The sequence below is a fragment of the Nerophis lumbriciformis genome, linkage group LG01 (genome assembly GCF_033978685.3).
Source record: "Nerophis lumbriciformis linkage group LG01, RoL_Nlum_v2.1, whole genome shotgun sequence".
NCBI classification, from domain to species: Eukaryota; Metazoa; Chordata; class Actinopteri; order Syngnathiformes; family Syngnathidae; genus Nerophis; species Nerophis lumbriciformis.
In genome coordinates, this window is record NC_084548.2 from 67602792 (window position 1) to 67623497 (window position 20706).

General features: G+C 40.5%; 1 protein-coding gene across 1 annotated transcript in view; it reads left to right on the plus strand.

Annotated features, from left to right (window-relative positions):
- Nucleotides 1–20706, plus strand: part of sdcbp2 (syndecan binding protein (syntenin) 2) — a 67931-nt gene that overhangs the window by 22016 nt on the left and 25209 nt on the right. The window contains exons 3-4 of the mRNA XM_061924895.1: nt 8025–8136; nt 20336–20436. Coding sequence (XP_061780879.1) covers nt 8025–8136; nt 20336–20436 — 213 coding nt within the window. The remainder of the gene's footprint in view (nt 1–8024; nt 8137–20335; nt 20437–20706) is intronic.

Here is a 20706-nt window from a genome sequence, read left to right on the forward strand (position 1 = left end):
CAAATTGTTGAACCGTTTAAGAAAAACCTTTCTCAACCAGCTATTGCAAGGAATTTAGGGATTTCACCATCTACGGTCCGTAATATCATGAAAGGGTTCAGAGAATCTGGAGAAATCACTGCACGTAAGCAGCTAAGCTCGTGACCTTCCACCCCTCAGGCTGTACTGCATCAACAAGCGACATCAGTGTGTAAAGGATATCACCACATGGGCTCAGGAGCACTTCAGAAACCCACTTTCAGTAACTACAGTTGGTCGCTACATCTGTAAGTGCAAGTTAAAACTCTCTTATGCAAGGCAAAAACCGTTTATCAACAACACCCAGAAACGCCGTCGGCTTCGCTGGGCCTGAGCTCATCTAAGATGGACTGATACAAAGTGGAAAAGTGTTCTGTGGTCTGACGAGTCCACATTTCAAATTGTTTTTGGAAACTGTGGACGTCGTGTCCTCCGGACCAAAGAGGAAAAGAACCATCCGGATTGTTATAGGCGCAGAGTTGAAAAGCCAGCATCTGTGATGGTATGGGGGTGTATTAGTGCCCAAGACATGGGTAACTTACACATCTGTGAAGGCGCCATTAATGCTGAAAGGTACATACAGGTTTTGGAGCAACACATGTTACCATGGACGCCCCTGCTTATTTCAGCAAGACATTGCCAAGCCACGTGTTACATCAACGTGGCTTCATAGTAAAAGAGTGCGGGTGCTAGACTGGCCTGCCTGTAGTCCAGACCTGTCTTCCATTGAAAATGTGTGGCGCATTATGAAGCCTAAAATACCACAACGGAGACCCCCGGACTGTTGAACAACTTAAGCTGTACATCAAGCAAGGATGGGAAAGAATTCCACCTGAGAAGCTTAAAAAATGTGTCTCCTCAGTTCCCAAACGTTTACTGAGTGTTATTAAAAGGAAAGGCCATGTAACACAGTGGTGAACATGCCCTTTCCCAACTACTTTGGCACGTGTTGCAGCCATGAAATTCTATGTTAATTATTATTTGCAAAAAAAAATAAAGTTTATGAGTTTGAACATCAAATATGTTGTCTTTGTAGTGCATTCAATTGAATATGGGTTGAAAAGGATTTGCAAATCATTGTATTACGTTTATATTTACATCTAACACAATTTCCCAACTCATATGGAAACAGGGTTTGTACATTCTGATTATTGCATTCAATTTGAACGCTGGTATTGTTTTTTTTTTTTTCATTTCCTTGTCTATGGTCGAGTCTGAACTTGTTGAAAAGATTGTATTTGGTAAAAGCGAAACCAATATATATTACATTTTTTGAGAGTTTTGAGAGGAGGGACATTTCTGAACCCCAAATATACACAGTACAGGCCAAAAGTTAGGACACACTTCATTCAATGCCTGTTCTTTATTTTCGAGAATATTTACATTGTAAATTGTCACTGAAGGCATGAAAACTATGAATGAACACATGTGGAGTTATGTAACAAAAAAAGGTGAAATAACTGAAAACATGTTTTATATTCTAGTTTCTTCAAAATAGCCACCCTTTGCTCTGATTACTGCTTTGCACACTCTTGGCATTCTCTCCATGAGCTTCAAGGGGTAGTCACCTGAAAGGGTTTTTTACTTCACAGGTGTGCCTTATCAGGGTTGATTAGTGGATTTTCTTGCTTTATCAATGGAGTTGGGGCCATCAGTTGTGTTGTGATTGATTGAAACTTTTATTAGTAGATTGCACAGTACGGTACATATTCCGTACAATTGACCACTAAATGGTAACACCCAAATAAGTTTTTCAACTTGTTTAAGTCGGGGTCCACGTTAAAGGGGAACATTATCACCAGACCTATGTAAGTGTCAATATATACCTTGATGTTGCAGAAAAAAGACCATATATTTTTTTAACCGATTTCCCAACTCTAAATGGGTGAATATTGGCGAATTAAACGTCTTTCTAATATTCGCTCTCGGAGCGATGACGTCACAACGTCGGGAAGCAATCCGCCATTTTCTCAAACACCGAGTCAAATCAGCTCTGTTATTTTCCGTTTTTTCGACTGTTTTCCGTACCTTGGAGACATCATGCCTCGTCGGTGTGTTGTCGGAGGGTGTAACAACACGAACAGGGACGGATTCAAGTTGCACCAGTGGCCCAAAGATGCGAAAGTGGCAAGAAATTGGACGTTTGTTCCGCACACTTTACCGACGAAAGCTATGCTACGACAGAGATGGCAAGAATGTGTGGATATCCTGCGACACTCAAAGCAGATGCATTTCCAACGATAAAGTCAAAGAAATCTGCCGCCAGACCCCCATTGAATCTGCCGGAGTGTGTGAGCAATTCAGGGACAAAGGACCTCGGTAGCACGACAAGCAATGGCGGCAGTTTGTTCCCGCAGACGAGCGAGCTAAACCCCCTGGATGTCTTGGCTCACACCGCTTCTACCGTCCCTTATGCCACCGAAGATGATCAAGAGAAGAATATCGACCCTAGCTTCCCTGGCCTGCTGACATCAACTCCAAAACTGGACAGATCAGCTTTCAGGAAAAGAGCGCGGACGAGGGTATGTCTACAGAATATATTAATTGATGAAAATTGGGCTGTCTGCACTCTCAAAGTGCATGTTGTTGCCAAATGTATTTCATATGCTGTAAACCTAGTTCATAGTTGTTAGTTTCCTTTAATGCCAAACAAACACATACCAATCGTTGGTTAGAAGGCGATCGCCGAATTCGTCCTCGCTTTCTCCCGTGTCGCTGGCTGTCGTGTCGTTTTCGTCGGTTTCGCTTGCAGACGGTTCAAACCGATATGGCTCAATAGCTTCAGTTTCTTCTTCAATTTCATTTTCGCTACCTGCCTCCACACTACAACCATCCGTTTCAATACATGCGTAATCTGTTGAATCGCTTAAGCCGCTGAAATCCGAGTCTGAATCCGAGCTAATGTCGCTATAGCTTGCTGTTCTATGCGCCATGTTTGTTTGTGTCGGCTTCACTATGTGACGTAACAGGAACATGTATATAACGATGGTTAAAATCAGGCACTTTGAAGCTTTTTTTAGGGATATTGCGTGATGGGTAAAATTTTGAAAAAAACTTCGAAAAATAAAATAAGCCACTGGGAACTGATTTTTAATGGTTTTAACCCTTCTGAAATTGTGATAATGTTCCCCTTTAATCAATTCATGGTAAATGAGGTGTGTTCAAACTTTTGGCCTGTACTGTAAGTGTATGTTTTTTAAAGGGTCTTATTATGCAAAACAAACCTGGTCGGCGCCTGTTCTTGTGTATTTGGGATCTCAATAAGTACTAAAAATGTGAAATCAAACCATAGAGGCATGGTGGAGATATTTATAAACCAATATTGCCTTCTTTCAAACTTGCTCTAAATGACCTTTTTGGAATTTTAGACTTTAGTGGTGTATTTTGCATTAGTTATGTCAACGGATATCTACTACTATTAAATGTTATATAGACCACAAGGAAGTTTTAACATATAGAAAAAAATTCATAATATTACCCTTTTAAATTAATGCTAATTTACTCCAAACGTATTGATGCATAACAATCAATGTTCTTACAATTATTAAAGCACTCAAGAGTGTAGTATCAGTGTTTTCCCATAAATGTACCGTACTTTCCGGACTATAGAGCACGGCGGTATATGAGCCGCACCCATAAAAGTTTAGAAGAACTTATTTTTTCCCATGTATTAGCCGCACCGCACTGCACATATATACAGTACAAGCCAAAAGTTTAGACACACTTTCTCATTTTAAAGCGTTTTTTTTAATTTCATGACTATTTACTTTGTAGATTGTCACTGAAGGCATCAAAACTATGACACCTGTAAAGTGAAAACCCTTTCAGGTGACTATCTCTTGAAGCTCATTGAGAGAATGCCAAAAGTGTGCAAAACAGTAATCAGAGAAAAGGGTGGCTATTTTGAAGAAACTACAGTACAAAACATGTTGTCCGTTATGTCACCTTTTTTTGTTAAGTACATAACTCCACATGTGTTCATTCATAGTTTTGATGCCTTCAGTGGCAATCTACAATGTAAATAGTCATGAAAATGAAGAAAACCCAATGAATGAGGAGAGGGTGTGTCCAAACTTTTGGCCTGTACTGTATATTGTGAAATGAGTTATTTACACAGAAATATTTCATAAATGTTTACCGGTATGTACATACAGTCGCAATCAAAATTTACATACACTTGTAAAGAACATAATGTCATGGCTTTCTTGAGTTTCCAATAATTTTTACAACTCTTATTTTTTTGTGATAGGGTAATTAGGACACATACTTGTTGGTCACAAAAAACATTCATGAAGTTTGGTTCGTTCATGAATTTATTATGGGTCTACTGAAAACTGCCGAGTCAAAAGTATACATACAGCAATGTTAATATTTGGTTACATGTCCCTTGGCAAGTTTCACTGCAATAAGGCGCTTTTGGTAGCCATCCACAAGCTTTTGGTTGAATTTTTCACCACTCCTCTTGACAAAATTGGTGCGGTTCAGCTAAATTTGTTGGTTTTCTGACATGGACTTGTTTCTTCAGCATTGTCCACACGTTTAAGTTTAAGTCAGGACTTTGGTAAAGGCCATTATAAAACCTTAATTTTAGCCTTATTTAGTTAGCCATTCCTTTACCACTTTTGACGTGTGTTTGGGGTCATTGTCCTGTTGGAACACCCAACTGCGCCCAAGACCCAACCTCCGGGCTGATGATTTGAGGTTGTCCTGAAACAAAAATTGAGCTGTTTGGCCACAATACCCAGCAATATGTTTGGAGGATTAAAGGTGAGGCCTTTAATCCCAGGAACACCACGCCTACCGTCAATAGAGATGATGTTTGATAAGAAATTATCGAGTTCGAAGCCCATTATCGAATCCTCTTATCGAACCGATTCCTTATCGATTCTCTTATCAATTCCAGATAGGTTGTTGTATATGGAAAAAAACACAATATTTGGTTTAACAAAAGCTCACTTTTATTTTATAAGAAAAAAATAAAATAAAATAAATACATATTGACTGTTAACCCCCTAAAAAAAAAAAAAAAAAAAAAAAAAAATATTGACTGTTGTTACCCAAAGTATATTAAGTGGGATTTTTCAGAAAAACAAATATATACAGTAACATAAAAACAACCTGTCTCTGTGATCACTATAGGTGTATAAATAATAATATAGTGTTAAATAAAATCAGTCCCTTGGGCACAAAACTGAAAATAATACAGCTCTCCAAAAAGTGCACTTCTGCTGCTATTGGAACATACTAACTACACACACTATGACACTAAGAACACCACAGTCATCAATCAACAATTCTTCTTCCCTTACATGAGAGCGAAGCCTGGCAACAATTGCATATTGCATGTTCTGCCCTCACTATACGTGTTGAGGTTATACAACTTGGCAGACAGCTAACAAACAATCCAAAGCAGATTAATCCATTTAGGCTCTTTATTGTTGTTGATCTTGCTTTGTCTTTTCCTATCTTTACTTTTGTCTTGCACTGGACTGTTTTTTTTTATTTTTTTAAACTGAAATATACACAATGACAAATGTATAAGCTATGTGATTCAATTAACATACTAAAATGTAATACACAATATGTAAATATTAGCTTCACACAAATATACAGTACTATCGTCAAACAAATACATCTGAGTGTTGAAACTATTTCGATGGTGGAAATACACAACTGGCAGCCATTTTAAGTCCTCAAAACATCCATTTGAACAGTGCACAAAAATCGTTTTTCAATAGACATCTTACTATCAAATTGAAACACTTTCCACCTTAATATTGAGTTATATAAACAAGTTAAACAGTTTACTTACATACTTACCTTTTCCAAGGCTTGTAGGAGCTAACACAACTTGTCTACTTCTCAATTGTCTCATGAACTGAACTGACTCGCCAACCCGGAAGTGCCCAAACTAATGACGCGTAGTATTTTCATATCGCCGCAAGGTGTCAGTAAGAGTCTACAATCAAGTGGGCATAACATTGCGTCCCACAGGGCATTTCCTGTGGGAAGGGATTCGTTCTCAGGGATTCGAATAAAGAACCAACTCTTTGACCCCCACCAGTTCGCATACCGGGCGAACAGGTCCACAGAGGACGCCATCGCTGTTGCTCTCCACTCTGCTCTGAACCACCTGGAGCAGCAGCAGAGCTACGTCCGGATGCTCTCTGTGGATTATAGCTCTGCCTTCAATACAATAATCCCGGACAGACTCTGCAATAAACTGGACACTCTTGGCCTCCCCCCTCTCACAAACGCCTGGATAAGGGACTTCCTAACGGACCGACCCCAGAATGTGAGACTTGGCCCGCACCTCTCATCCTCCCGCACGCTGAGCATCGGCTCCCCACAGGGCTGTGTGCTGAGCCCCCTCCTCTACTGCCTCTACACCCATGACTGCAGTCCGGCCCACAGTGACAACCTTACCGTCAAGTTCGCTGACGATACCACAGTGGTCGGGCTCATCTCCAGGGGTGACGAGGCTGTCTACAGGGAAGAGGTCCTGAAGCTGACGGCCTGGTTTTCGGAGAACAACCTCGCTCTCAACACCAGCAAGACCAGAGAGATCATCGTCGACTTCAGGAGGAGCAGCCTGCCCCCCTCTACATCAACGGCGAGCGTGTAGAGAGGGTCCACACCTTCAGGTACCTTGGAGTCCACATCTCTAATGACTTTTCCTGGACAGTCAACACCACATCAATCATCAAGAAGGCTCAGCAGCGGCTACACTTCCTGAGAGTCCTCGGGAAGTACAACCTGAAGCCTGACCTGCTGCTGACCTTCTACCGCTCGTCCATCGAGAGCCTGCTGACCTACTGTATCACAGTATGGTACGGCAGCTGCACTGCAGCAGACAGGGAGAGGCTGCAAAGAGTGATCAAGACGGCTCAGAAGATCATCGGCCGCCCTCTCCCCTCTCTGACGGACATCTACACCTCCCGCTGCCTCAACAGAGCCAGTGCCATCATCAAGGACAGCACCCACCCTGGCTCTGACCTGTTCCACCTGCTGCCCTCTGGGAAGCGCTACAGGTGCATTAAAACCAAAACAAACAGGCTAAAGAACAGCTTCTTCCCCAGGGCCATAACCATCCTGAACGGACTGCCCCATTGTCCCTCATAACTGCCTTCTCTTCGGTGCAATAACCCATTCCACCAACCACCCTGTTTTTTTCATGTATATATTCATTTCACACTATATTCATTGCACTTCTATATTTTTTATATTTTTATATATTTACACATTGTTTTTCTAGCATGCACACATCGCACTGTATGGAATGGCCTCAATCTCGTTACCCTGCGTAATGACAATAAAGCTGATTCTGATTCTGATTCTGATTTTTCTTTACTATAGTGGTCTCGATAACGGGTACCGGTTCTCAAAAAGGGATTCGAGTCCGAGGACTCGGTTCTTTTCTTATCGAACAACCGGGAAAACCGGTTACGAGCATCATCCCTAACCGTCAAGCATGGTGGTGGTAGTATTATGCTCTGGGCCTGTTTAGCTGCCAATGGAACTGGTGCTTTAAATGGGACAATGAAAAAGGAGGTTTACCTCCAAATTCTTCAGGTGAGATAGGCTCCAGCACCCATACAACCCCAAGAGGGACACGCGGTAGAAAATAGATGGATGGATGTTCACCTATGTGCATAAATAAACACAACCAGAGAATAAGAAGAAAGGAAAGGATTGTACTTGCATTATTATTATTATATATTATGATTACAATAGTGCTTGATTTGATCTCTAAATAATTCTGACAGTAATATCGTTTATCGGCTTAAAACTGTAGCACTTACGCAACCCATAGGGGGCTTCACAGGTAGATTTTGAATGTTTGGCATGTCATTCAACACAATGAGTGCTACTTAATAGCCTGCGGTATGTATTTTTCATATATGTTCCGAAAAACTGTGTTGTTAAAAATAGTCATTGGACGTAGCATAGCACAAAGCATAACATGAAAAGTTGACAAAATTTTCACTTTTTTGATTTTCCCTCAGGCCCAGGCCCAGTTTGCCCACACCTCTACCCCCAACTCCACCATGCCAGCAGCCATCACCGAGGGGGGCGAGCAGCTGCAGCATCCGGCTACTGCTGGGATGCTGTCATCCAGTAGGTTCCATACATCATATGCGGATATCGTGGCCAAAATGATCACATTTATCGTTATCGTGGTATTGTTGAATGTGCTCAAAAAGTACTTATGCACACTGAGATCTTTAGACCAAGTTATTTAAAAAAAAATCTAAAATAGACACTGTTAAAAAGCTACATTTGCATGTTTTGTGTTATGTTTCACTGATGGTGAATGTTGTATGTTGTATGTGGGTCTCCCATTTTTTTTGTATATTTCAGCCTGTGGGTTTTATTGTACTGTTTATGATGTCTGATAGAATAGAATAGAATATATCTTTATTGTCATTGTACATTGTACAACGAAATTGTAAGCAAAACTAATTTAGTGCAAATTCATAACACATAAAAACATAAGAACATAGATACCGTATTTTTCGGACTATAAGTCACAGTTTTTTTCATAGTTTGTGCGATTTATACTCAGGAGCGACTTATGTGTGAAATTATTAACACATTACCGTAAAATATCAAATAATATTATTTAGCTCATTCACGTAAGAGACTAGACCAGGGATCGGCAATCCGCGGCTCCGGAGCCGCATGCGGCTCTTTGATCACTCTGATGCGGCTCAGCTGCATACTTGCCGACCCACCCGATTTTCCCGGGAGACTTCCGGATTTCAGTGCTTCTCGCAGAAACCTCCCGGGATTAATATTCTCCGATTTTCACCCTAACAATAATAATAAGGGCGTGCCATGATGGTACAGCATTTAGCGCCCTCTACAATCTGTACAAACAGCGGGCCAGCCCAGCCTTTTGTTGTATGCATCTTCTACTTGCACACGCAAGTGACAGCAAGGCATACTTGGTCAACAGCCACACAGGTTACACTGACGGTGGCCATATAAAACGACTTTAACACTCTTACTAATAATGCGCCACACTTTGAACCAAAACAAACAAGAATGACAAACACATTTCGGGAGAACATCTGCACCATAACACAACATAAACACAACATAACAAATACCCAGAATCCCATGCAGCCCTGACTCTTACGGGTTACATTATACACCCCTGCTACCACCAAACCCCCCCCCCCCCCCCCCCCCCCCCCCCTCTCTGCGTCAGTTGAGGTGGGCGGGGTTTGGTAGCGGGGTTGTATAATGTAGCCCGGAAGAGTTAGGGCTGCATGGGATTCTGGGTATTTGTTCTGTTGTGTTTATGTTGTGTTACGGTGCCGATGTTCTCCCGAAATGTGTTTGTCATTCTTGTTTGGTGTGGCTTCACAGTGTGGCGCATTATTAGTAAGAGTGTTAAAGTTTTTTATACCGCCACCGTCAGTGTAACCTGTGTGGTTGTTGACCAAGTATGCCTTGCTGTCACTAACGTGAGTAGGCAGAAGCCCTAAACAACGTGTGGCTGGGCAGGCACTCTGGTTGTAGTGGTATGCTGAATGCTGTACCATCACGGCATGTTCGCGAGAATAGTTGCCCTGAAATGCCGGAAAAGTCGGGAGGGTTGACAAGTATGACGCTGTCAAGCGGCATTCATATAAAACCCGCGGGCCGCACTAACATTCAATTTTCATATTAAGGTCTGGGCCGTGTGACTGAGACCCTTGGTTTATACATAGCACAAAGCTAAAAAAAAACTGTATGCAGTGTTATTTCATTTTAAATTTCAAAAATTTTTGTGGCTCCCATTGTTTTCTTTAATTTGTGAAACTGGTCAAAATGGCTCTTTGACTGGTAAAGGTTGCCGACCCCTGGACTAGACGTATAAGATTTCATGGGATTTAGCGATTAGGAGTGACAGATTGTTTGGTAAACATAGCATGTTCTATATGTTATAGTTATTTGAATGACTCTTACCATAATATGTTACGTTAACATACCAGGCACGTTCTCAGTTGGTTATTTATGCCTCATATAACGTACACTTATTCAGCCTGTTGTTCACTATTCTTTATTTATTTTAAATTGCCTTTCAAATGTCTATTCTTGGTGTTGGGTTTTATCAAATACATTTCCCCAAAAACTGCGACTTATACTCTAGTGCGACTTATATATGTTTTTTTCCTTCTTTATTATGCATTTTCGGCCAGTGCGACTTATCCTCCGGTGCGAGTTATACTACGAAAAATGCGGTAAATAGATAAGAAAACATAAAATACATAAAAATAGCAAGCACACAGCTCACATGCACAGTCATTATTGTCGTCTTGTGTTCAGCGACACTATTGCTCTCGGGTAAAAAGTGTTCTTAAGTCTTGTTTGTCCGGCATTTTATTGTCCTGTATCTCCTGCCCGAGGGCAGCAGTTCAAAAAGTTTATGTCCAGGGCGAGAAGGGTCCCTTATGATGTTTTGGGCCTTTTTGAAGCACCTGGCACTGTACAGTTCATCTAGGGAGGGGAGAGAGCAGCCAGTGATCTTCATGGCAGTTTTTATGACCCTCTGAAGTGCATTTCTCTCTGCCGCCGTGCAGCTGGCATACCATACACACTTGCAGTATGTCAGCACACTCTCTATTGAGCAGCGATAGGACACAAGCAGTTTTTGTGACAGGTTGTTCTTTTTGAGGAGTCTCAGAAAGTAAAGTCTCTGCTGTGCCTTTTTGATGGTCCCTGAGGTGTTCATACAGGTCTTCCTCGATCTGGATCCCCAGGAACCTGAAGTCAGAGACCCTTTCCACATAGTCCCCATTGATGTACAGTGGTTGGATGTTTATTGTTTTTTTCTTCCGGAAATCCATGATCAGCTCCTTCGTCTTGGTGGTGTTAAGGACCAGGACCCTGAACCACCCAGTCAGCCGCTCCACTTCATTTCTGTAGGCAGACTCATCCCTCCCAGAAATGAGTCCCACTACTGTTGATGTGCATTGAACCATGCAACGAATAAAGATAGATTTACATGCGAAACAGATAGCAGCAGAAGACACAAAGCCATGATAACCGCTGGGCTCGCTTGAATGAAAAGTAGCGAAACAACAGAAGAATAAGTGCTGCGTAGTGCAGTCACCAGCTATGAACAAGAAATGAGCAAGTAAAATAACAAGAGTCTAGACCAGGGGTCGGCAACCTTTACCAGTCAAAGAGCCATTTTGACCAGTTTCACAAATTAAAGAAAACAATGGGAGCCACAAAAATCTTTTGAAATTTAAAATGAAATAACACAGCATACAAAGTTTTTTTTTTGCTTTGTGCTATGTATAAACTAAGGGTCTCAGACACGCGGCCCACACCTTAATATGAAAATTGAATGTTAGTGCGGCCCGCGAGTTTTATATGAATGGCGCTTGACAGCGTCATACTTGTCAACCCTCCCGATTTTTCCGACATACTACGAATTTCAGGGCATCTGTTCTCTCGAACGTGCCATGATGGTACAGCATTTAGCAGCCACTACAACCAGCTACACGTTGTATGGGACTTCTGCTTGCTCACGTAAGTGACAGCAAGGCATACTTGGTCAACAACCACACAGGTTACACTGACGGTGGCGGTATAAATAACTTTAACACTCTTACTAATAATGCGCCACACTGTGAACCCACACCAAACAAGAATGACAAACACATTTTGGGAGAACATCTGCACCGTAACACAACATAAACACAACAGAACAAATACCCAGAATCCCATGCAGCCCTAACTCTTACGGGCTACATTATACACCCCCGCTACCAAACCCCGCCCACCTCAACGCACAGAGGGGGGTGGGGGGGGGGGGGGGGTGTTGGTGGTAGCAGGGGTGTATAATGTAGCCCGGATGAGTCAGGGCTGCATGGGATTCTGGGTATTTTTGCTGTTGTGTTTATGTTGTGTTAAGTTGCAGATGTTCTCCTGAAATGTGTTTGTCATTCTTGTTTGGTTTTGGTTCAAAGTGTGGCCCATTATTAGTAAGAGTCTTAAAGTTGTTTTATTTGGCCACCGTCAGTGTAACCTGTGTGGCTGTTGACCAAGTATGCCTTGCTGTCACTTACATGTGTAAGCAGAAGATGCATATAGCAAGAGGCTGGGCTGGCACGCTGTTAATACAGATTGTAGCGGGTGCTAAATGCTGTACCATCATGGCACGCCCTTATAATTATTGTAAGGGTGAAATTCGGAGAATATTTATCCGGGGAGTTTTCGGCGAGAGGCACTGAAATCCGGAAGTTTTCCGGGAAAGTCGGGGGGGTCGGCAAGTATACAGCTGAGCCGCATCAGAGTGATCAAAGAGCCGCGGGTTGCCGACCCCTGGTCTAGACAGAGAACAATATAAATAGCTACACAAAACAAATAAACTAGGCTGACCATATTGCGAAATCCCAAAAAGAGGATACATATATGCGTGCCAAGGCGGGCAGCACGCCAAGGCCGCGACTAGGTGAAAATGTGCCAATGATACTCGAACTTGCTTTATAAATAATATATTTATTTAAATAAAGCATTTTTTCTCCTCTGTTCAGACAGCAGTGTTGGCGCTAGGAATTTTCAAAATGGGGTCCAACCCCATCAAGTCATAAAAATGGGGTCCCACAATAAATATTTGGGGTCCCACTTTTTTGTAAGCGTTTTGAAAACAAATGATAAACGTATGCATTGTCCTGTTATATCTCACATTCTATGTTGTGTTTTGGAAAAAGGTTGTCATAAACGTTACTTAATTCGTTAAAAGAAATAATAAAAAAAGAAGACAAATTTGTATACATATGTAAATGTATTCAGTTATAAACATTCATTCACTTTCTTCTTTCCTTCATGGATCTGAACTTTACCGCTGCTGGTAGTTTTGTCTATGTTTTTATTGAATAAGTTGTATTTATTTCAGTATAAAAGTGTAAAAAGTGTTTTGCTTGGGTCATGAAATGATGATAATGGTGTGCCAGGGCATACATACATTTTATATTTAACGCTTAAATCTCTGGAGTCTACATCAACTTCAGATCTATTCCTCATTTCAAAATGTTTTAGTTTTTTTTATGCTGTTTTTTTGTTTGTTTGTTTTCCGCCCTTTTTTGTCAAACAAAACTATGTTTTTTTATGGCAAAAACACAAAATATGCAAAATCTTCCACCAAAAATATTTTTCAAAGTGGAATATTTCATGTGAAGTAATGGGAACCTTGGATAGGTCAATAATTCATAATAACATTGATTTTGATTCAATATTATGTTTTGAGCAATGGCAGTTTGAAAGAAAAAAAACAGCTTTGTTTATTAGTCAACATTGCAACTTTTTCTAAATTACATTTCAACTTTTAAGCTTTTTTATTTCACTTTTGTTATGTTTTTGTTTATTTTAATAGTATTTTAATAGTATTTTTAGAATGTGCCGTGGACCTTTAAAACATTAGCTGTGGGCCGCAAATGGTAAAAAAAAAAAAATCTTCCTTTCTGATTTCAATGCGTTAAAAAGACACAAAAAGTGCGTTAACGCCAACACTGCTTGACAGTATAACAAAATAAGTCACACTTATATTCTGTAACATTCACAGTTTTGGAAAAAAAAGTGTAGAGGTAGAAATATTCAAAATAACCTCTAAATTTTAATTTCCCCTCGGGGTTTAATAAAGTATTTCTGATTCTGATTGTGTATATATATATATATATATATATATATATATATATATATATATGTATACATGAGGTGGGGGGGGGGGGGGCGGTAGCAGGGTATGTATATTGTAGCGTCCCGGAAGAGTTAGTGCTGCAAGGGGTTCTGGGTATTTGTTCTGTTGTGTTTATGTTGTGTTACGGTGCGGATGTTCTCCCAAAATGTGTTTGTCATTCTTGTTTGGTGTGGGTTCACAGTGTGGCGCATATTTGTAACAGTGTTAAAGTTGTTTATACGGCCACCCTCACCTGTATGGCTGTTGACCAAGTATGGATTGCATTCTTGTGTGTGTGAATAGCTTTAGATATTATGTGACTGGGCCGCCACGCAAAGACAGTGCCTTTAAGGCACGCCCCCAATATTGTTGTCTGGATGGAAATCGGGAGAAATTCGGGAGAATGGTTGCCCCGGGAGATTATCGGGAGGGGCACTGAAATTCGGGAGTCTCCCGGGAAAATCGGGAGGGTTGGCAAGTATGTCAATCAATCCGCTCTCTCTGTCTCTGCCTCTGCCCCTCCCTCACGAATGTTGCTGCGTGCGCACACCTTCACGATTTGTTTTGTTTTTAACCCCTTCTTAACCCTGAACGCACATTGAAAATACATACAACACTGACTCAAAGTGCCGGACATTTGAGGCATTTAAGAAACCCCGCCCGGACAGCCCCGCAAAAGAGGACATGTCCGGGGAAAAGAGGACGCATGGTCAGTCTAAATCATTGGTTCTTAACCTTGTTGGAGGTACCGAACCCCACCAGTTTCATATGCGCATTCACCGAACCCTTCTTTAGTGAAAAATATATATATATATTTGTTTCATAATTCAAGACAAAGTTTTATGTTTTTGGTAACACTTTAGTATGGGGAACATATTCTAAGTAACAAAGACTTAATTTAGAGTTTTTTGGACACTAGGGGAACATATTCTAAGTAACAAAGACTTAATTTAGAGTTATTTGGTTAGGGTTAGAGGATTCGGGTTATAATAAGGCCATGCCGAATAAGGCATTAATAAGTACTTAATAATGACTAGTTAAGAGCCAATATGTTACTATTACTAATTAATGGTGAATATGTTCCCCATACTAAAGTGTTACCATGTTTTTTACTGGTGCACAAAATGAACCGTGCATGAACATCACCTTGTTCAAACAACAAAACCAACACAGTGCATAAACTCACAACAAATCACACACCTGCAAATCAGTCTGACTTCTGCTGTTGCCGTATCCGTAACACGCCGATAGGGAGAAGTTTTTATTTACACGATGAGTCGGGTGTGTCTTGACCTCCGCCGAACCCCTGAGCCCGACTCACCGAACCCCTAGGGTTCGATCAAACCCAGGTTAAGAACCACTGATCTAAATAAACTGTAAATGAAAACAAGACATTACTGTGTATGTCAGTAGCCAAATAACTTGTTTTCAAATCATTTAAATGTCAAATAATACATTGTGATTTAAATTGTGATTGCAAGAGGCTGTCGCAATATTGATTTGAGGCCATATCGCCCATCCCTGTCTATTTACTTTTATTAATACTGTTCTGTTCTTTATCAGGCCTTTTATTGTCATTGATCAGTTGCCTGCACAATGAAAGTTAGTTGACAAGACACAAAGGAGCAAAGTCCAAAAATCACCCCATACCGTAGTTACTGCATATAAAGATTGGGTGGTTTGGAAAAGTACATTTCATTCTCTTAACAGTGCTGCAGAAAAGACCAATTAAGATAGTGGTCCCCAACCTTTTTGTAAATGCGGGCCGGTCAACGCTTGAAAATTTGTCCCACGGACCGGGGGAAGGGGGTATTTTTTTAATTTATTTTTTTTGTCATAAAAGAAATACAATCATGTGTGCTTACGGACTGTATCCCTGCAGACTGTATTGATATATATTGATATATAATGTAGAAACCAGGAATATTAATAACAGAAAGAAACAATCCTTTTGTGTGAATGAGGGGAGGGAGGTTTTTTGGGTTGGTGCACTAATTGTAAGTGTATCTTGTGTTTTTTTTATGGTGTTTTAATTAGAGATGTCCGATAAATGCTTTAGAATGTAATATCGGAAATGATCGATATCGTTTTTTTTATTATCGGTATCGTTTATTTTAATTTTTTTAATTTTTAATTTTTAAAATTAAATCAACATAAAAAACACAAGATACACTTACAATTAGTACACCAACCCATAAAACCTCCCTCCCCTATTTACACTCATTCACACAAAAGGGTTGTTTTTTTTTGTTATTAATATTCTGGTTCCTACATTATATATCAATATATATCAATACAGTCTGCAAGGGATACAGTCCGTAAGCACACATGATTGTGCGTGCTGCTGGCCCACTAATAGTACTAACCTTTAACAGTTAATTTTACAAATGTTCATTAATTACTAGTTTCTATGTAACAGTTTTTATATTGTTTTACTTTCTTTTTTATTCAAGAAAATATTTTTTATTTATTTATCTTTTTTTTTTTTTAATTTTTTTTTTTAAAGGACCTTATCTTCACCATACATGGTTGTCGAAATTAGGCATAATGATGTGTTAATTCTACGACTGTATATATCGGTATCGGTTCAGTTGATATCGGTATCGGTAATTAAGGGTTTGGCCAATATCGGAATATATATATATATATATATATATATACAGTCAAGAAAATAAGTATTTGAACACCCTGCTATTTTGCAAGTTCTCCCACTTAGAAATCATGGAGGGGTCTGAAATTTTCATGGCAGGTGCATATCCACTGTATGAGAGATAACCTAAAAAGAAAAATCCGGAAATCACAATCTATGATTTTTTAACAATTTATTTGTGTGATACAGCTGAAAATAAGTATTTGAACACCAACATTAATATTTGGTAGAGTAGCCTTTGTTTGCAATTACAGAGGTCAAACGTTTCCTGTAGTTCTTCACCAGGTTTGCACAGACTGCAGGAGGGATTTTGGCCTACTCCTCCACACAGATCTTCTCTAGATCAGTCAGGTTTCTGGGCTGCCGCTGAGTAACACAGACTTTCAGCTCCCTCCAAAGATTTTCAATTGGATTTAGGTCTGGAGACTGGCTAGGCCACTCCAGAACCTTGATATGGTTGTTACGAAGCCACTTCTTAGTTTTCGTGGCTGTGTGCTTTGGGTCATTGTCATGTTGGAAGATCCAGCCACGACTCATCTTCAATGATCTGACTGTGGGAAGGAGGTTTTTGGCCAAAATCTCACAATACATGGCTGCAGTCATCCTCTCCTTAATACAGTACAGTCGTCCTGTCCCATGAGCAGAAAAACACCCCCAAAGCATGATGCTACCACCCCCATGCTTCACAGTAGGGATGGTGTTCTTGGGATGCTACGCATCATTCTTCTTTCTCCAAACACGCAGAGTGGAATTATGACCAAAAAGGTCAATTTTGGTCTCATCTGTCCACAAAACTTTCTCCCATGACTCCTCTGGATCATCCAAATGGTCATTGTCAAACTTAAGACAGGCCTTAACATGTGCTGGTTCAAGCTATAGACAGGTGTTCAAATACTTATTTTCAGCTGTATCACACGAATAAATTGTTAAAAAATCATAGATTGTGATTTCTGAATTTTTCTTTTTAGGTTATCTCTCATACAGTGGACATGCACCTACCGTGAAAATTTCAGACCCCTCCATGATTTCGAAGTGGGAGAACTTGCAAAATAGCAGGGTGTTCAAATACTTATTTTCTTGACTGTATATATATATATATACTTTTTTTAAATTTTTTTTATTTCTTGTGCGGCCCGGTACCAATCGATCCACGGACCAGTACCGGATTGCGGCCCGGTGGTTGAGGACCACTGAATTAGGATACACCATAAAGCTGGCGACAGGGAACACTAATTATTTGTTTACAAAATCCAAAATATTGTAATGTACAGATCTGACCACAATTGTCTAAAATTATGCAACAATTCTTCTCAACAGGAGAGGGAAAATACAATTTTAGTGGAAAAAAAGAATTTAAAGCACTTACAGTGGGGCAAAAAAGTATTTAGTCAGCCACCAATTGTGCAAGTTCTCCCACTTAAAATGATGACAGAGGTCTGTAATTTTCATCATAGGTACACTTCAACTGTGAGAGACAGAATGTGAAAAAAAATCCAGGAATTCACATTGTAGGATTTTTAAATAATTTATTTGTAAATTATGGTGGAAAATAAGTATTTGGTCAATAACAAAAATTCAACTCAATACTTTGTAATATAACCTTTGTTGGCAATAACAGAGGTCAAACGATTACAATAGGTCTTTACCAGGTTTGCACACACAGTAGCTGGTATTTTGGCCCATTCCTCCATGCAGATATTCTCGAGAGCAGTGATGTTTTGGGGCTGTCGCCGAGCAACACGGATTTTCAACTCCCTCCACAGATTTTCTATGGGGTTGAGGTCTGGAGACTGGCTAGGCCACTCCAGGACTTTCAAATGCTTCTTACGGAGCCACTCCTTCATTGCCCGGGCGGTGTGTTTGGAATCATTGTCATGCAGGAAGACCCAGCCACGTTTCATCTTCAAAGCTCTCACTGATGGAAGGAGGTTTTGGCTCAAAATCTCACGATACATGGCCCCATTCATTCTTTCCTTAACACAGATCAGTCGGCCTGTCCCCTTAGCAGAAAAACAGCCCCAAAGCATGATGTTTCCACCCCCATGCTTCACAGTAGGTGTGGTGTTCTTGGGATGCAACTCAGTATTCTTCTTCCTCCAAACACGACGAGTTGAGTTTATACCAAAAAGTTCTATTTTGGTTTCATCTGACCACATGACATTCTCCCAATCCTTTGCTGTATCATCCGTGTGCTCTCTGGCAAACTTCAGACGGGCCTGGACATGCACTGGCTTAAGCAGGATTTGAATCCCTGTCGGCGTAGTGTGTTACTGATGGTAACCTTTGTTACTTTGGTCCCAGCTCTCTGCAGGTCATTCACCAGGTCCCCCCGTGTGGTTCTGGGATTTTTGCTCACCGTTCTCATGATCATTTTGACCCCACGGGATGAGATCTTGCGTGGAGCCCCAGATCGAGGGAGATTATCAGTGGTCTTGTATGTCTTACATTTTCTGATAATTGCTCCCACAGTTGATTTTTTTCACACCAAGCTGCTTGCCTATTGTAGATTCACTCTTCACAGTCTGGTGCAGGTCTACAATTCTTTTCCTGGTGTCCTTCGACAGCTCTTTGGTCTTGGCCATAGTGGAGTTTGGAGTCTGACTGTTTGAGGCTGTGGACAGGTGTCTTTTATACAGATAACGAGTTCAAACAGATGCCATTAATACAGGTAACGAGTGGAGGACAGAAGAGCTTCTTAAAGAAGAAGTTACAGGTCTCTGAGAGCCAGAGATCTTCCTTGTTTGAAGTGACCAAATACTTATTTTCCACCATAATTTACAAATAAATTCTTAAAAATTCCTACAATGTGAATTCCTGGATTTCTTTTTCACATTCTGTCTCTCACAGTTGAAGTGTACCTATGATGAAAATTAAAGACCTCTGTCATCATTTTAAGTGGGAGAACTTGCACAATCGGTGGCTGACTAAATACTTTTTTGCCCCACTGTATGTGGAATTTGACTATGGAATGGATAAATGATGGTTAGCATGAAAGTCGGCTTTTATGATCACCTTGTCTCTGGTGAGACACCTACTGTAGCGCTGGGGATGACCATCTGGTTGATATAACGCTGTGTAGTCTCTTACGATCGGCCACTGTGCAACCAGACAACCAAGGACAACGTGCTTTCGGATAAATAAAGTCGGATTTCCGTGGGCAATGTTTTAGGTTCAAGGAGACAAGCGAAACTCCATATTCAAATGTCCTGACCTAAGCTTTTTCTTTGGCTTCCCGTGCCTTACAGGTTCCACCATAGCTCTGATAAACACTTCTCTTGTGTTCTACTCTGCAAATGTTTGTTGTGATTGCATCAAAAATAGCATCATGTAATCTGTTTTTTTTACTATCATCCTCATCAAGTCAGCGAGTAGAAAAGACCGAAATGTGTCTAACTTCTCTCCTTTCACTCTTTCTCGTGAGATTTGGGCTTTCTTTTGTTGTTTTTAAACGTCTACTAGCTGAAGGGTTGCCATGGATACCGGCCCTGGCTGTTGTGTTGGGACTCAAAGGGATAATAACGAAAGAGGAGGAATGAAGAGGAAGTGTGGGAGGAGTTAGTTTTACTGGCAGGCAAAAGGAACTTGCCCTATGCAAGTTGATGTATGGCATTTTAAAACCGCATTCATCAACGTATTTTCTTCAACATAAAAAATAAACCTATTTCTGATGATCATTGTTCAATACTACAAGTGATTTTTTTTTTTAACTATTTAAAAATACACAGTACATGGAAAAAAAACCCATTAATTATTATGAAATGGAATAAAATTAATTATTTTGACCCTAATCAAGATTATGCTGTTTTTTGAAACGACATTCTAGTAGTGGAGTTCCCTTATATAAACTGACAATGTACCGTTCATTCCTGTCAATGTCTTTGAAAAGTTAAATGTGGTAAATATTGCTCAAGTGTCTCCAACTGCAACAATATTTTTTTTATTTTTATGAATGTAATGATTGTGTCAACATTCTAATCCTTTCTGTTCAGGCTTGTACCCTAACCTGGAGGAGCTGGGAGAGTACATGGGTCTGAGCCTCAACAGTGATGAGGTGCAGCAAAACCTGGCCTTGCTGCCCGTGGCCAACAACGTATGTGAAAAAGCACGGCCCAAATATATGCCATACATACACCACAGCTCACAAGTTAACTCACCGTATTTTCCGGACTATAAGGCACACTTAAAATCCTTTTTTCCCCCTCAAAATTAGACAGTGCGCCTTATAACCCGGTGCGTCTAATTAAGTTTGGTTGAGCTTACCCACCTCGAAGCTATTTTATTTGATACATGGTGTAATGATAAGTGTGACCAGTAGATGGCAGTCAAACATAAGAGATAAGTGTCGGCTACACTATGATGG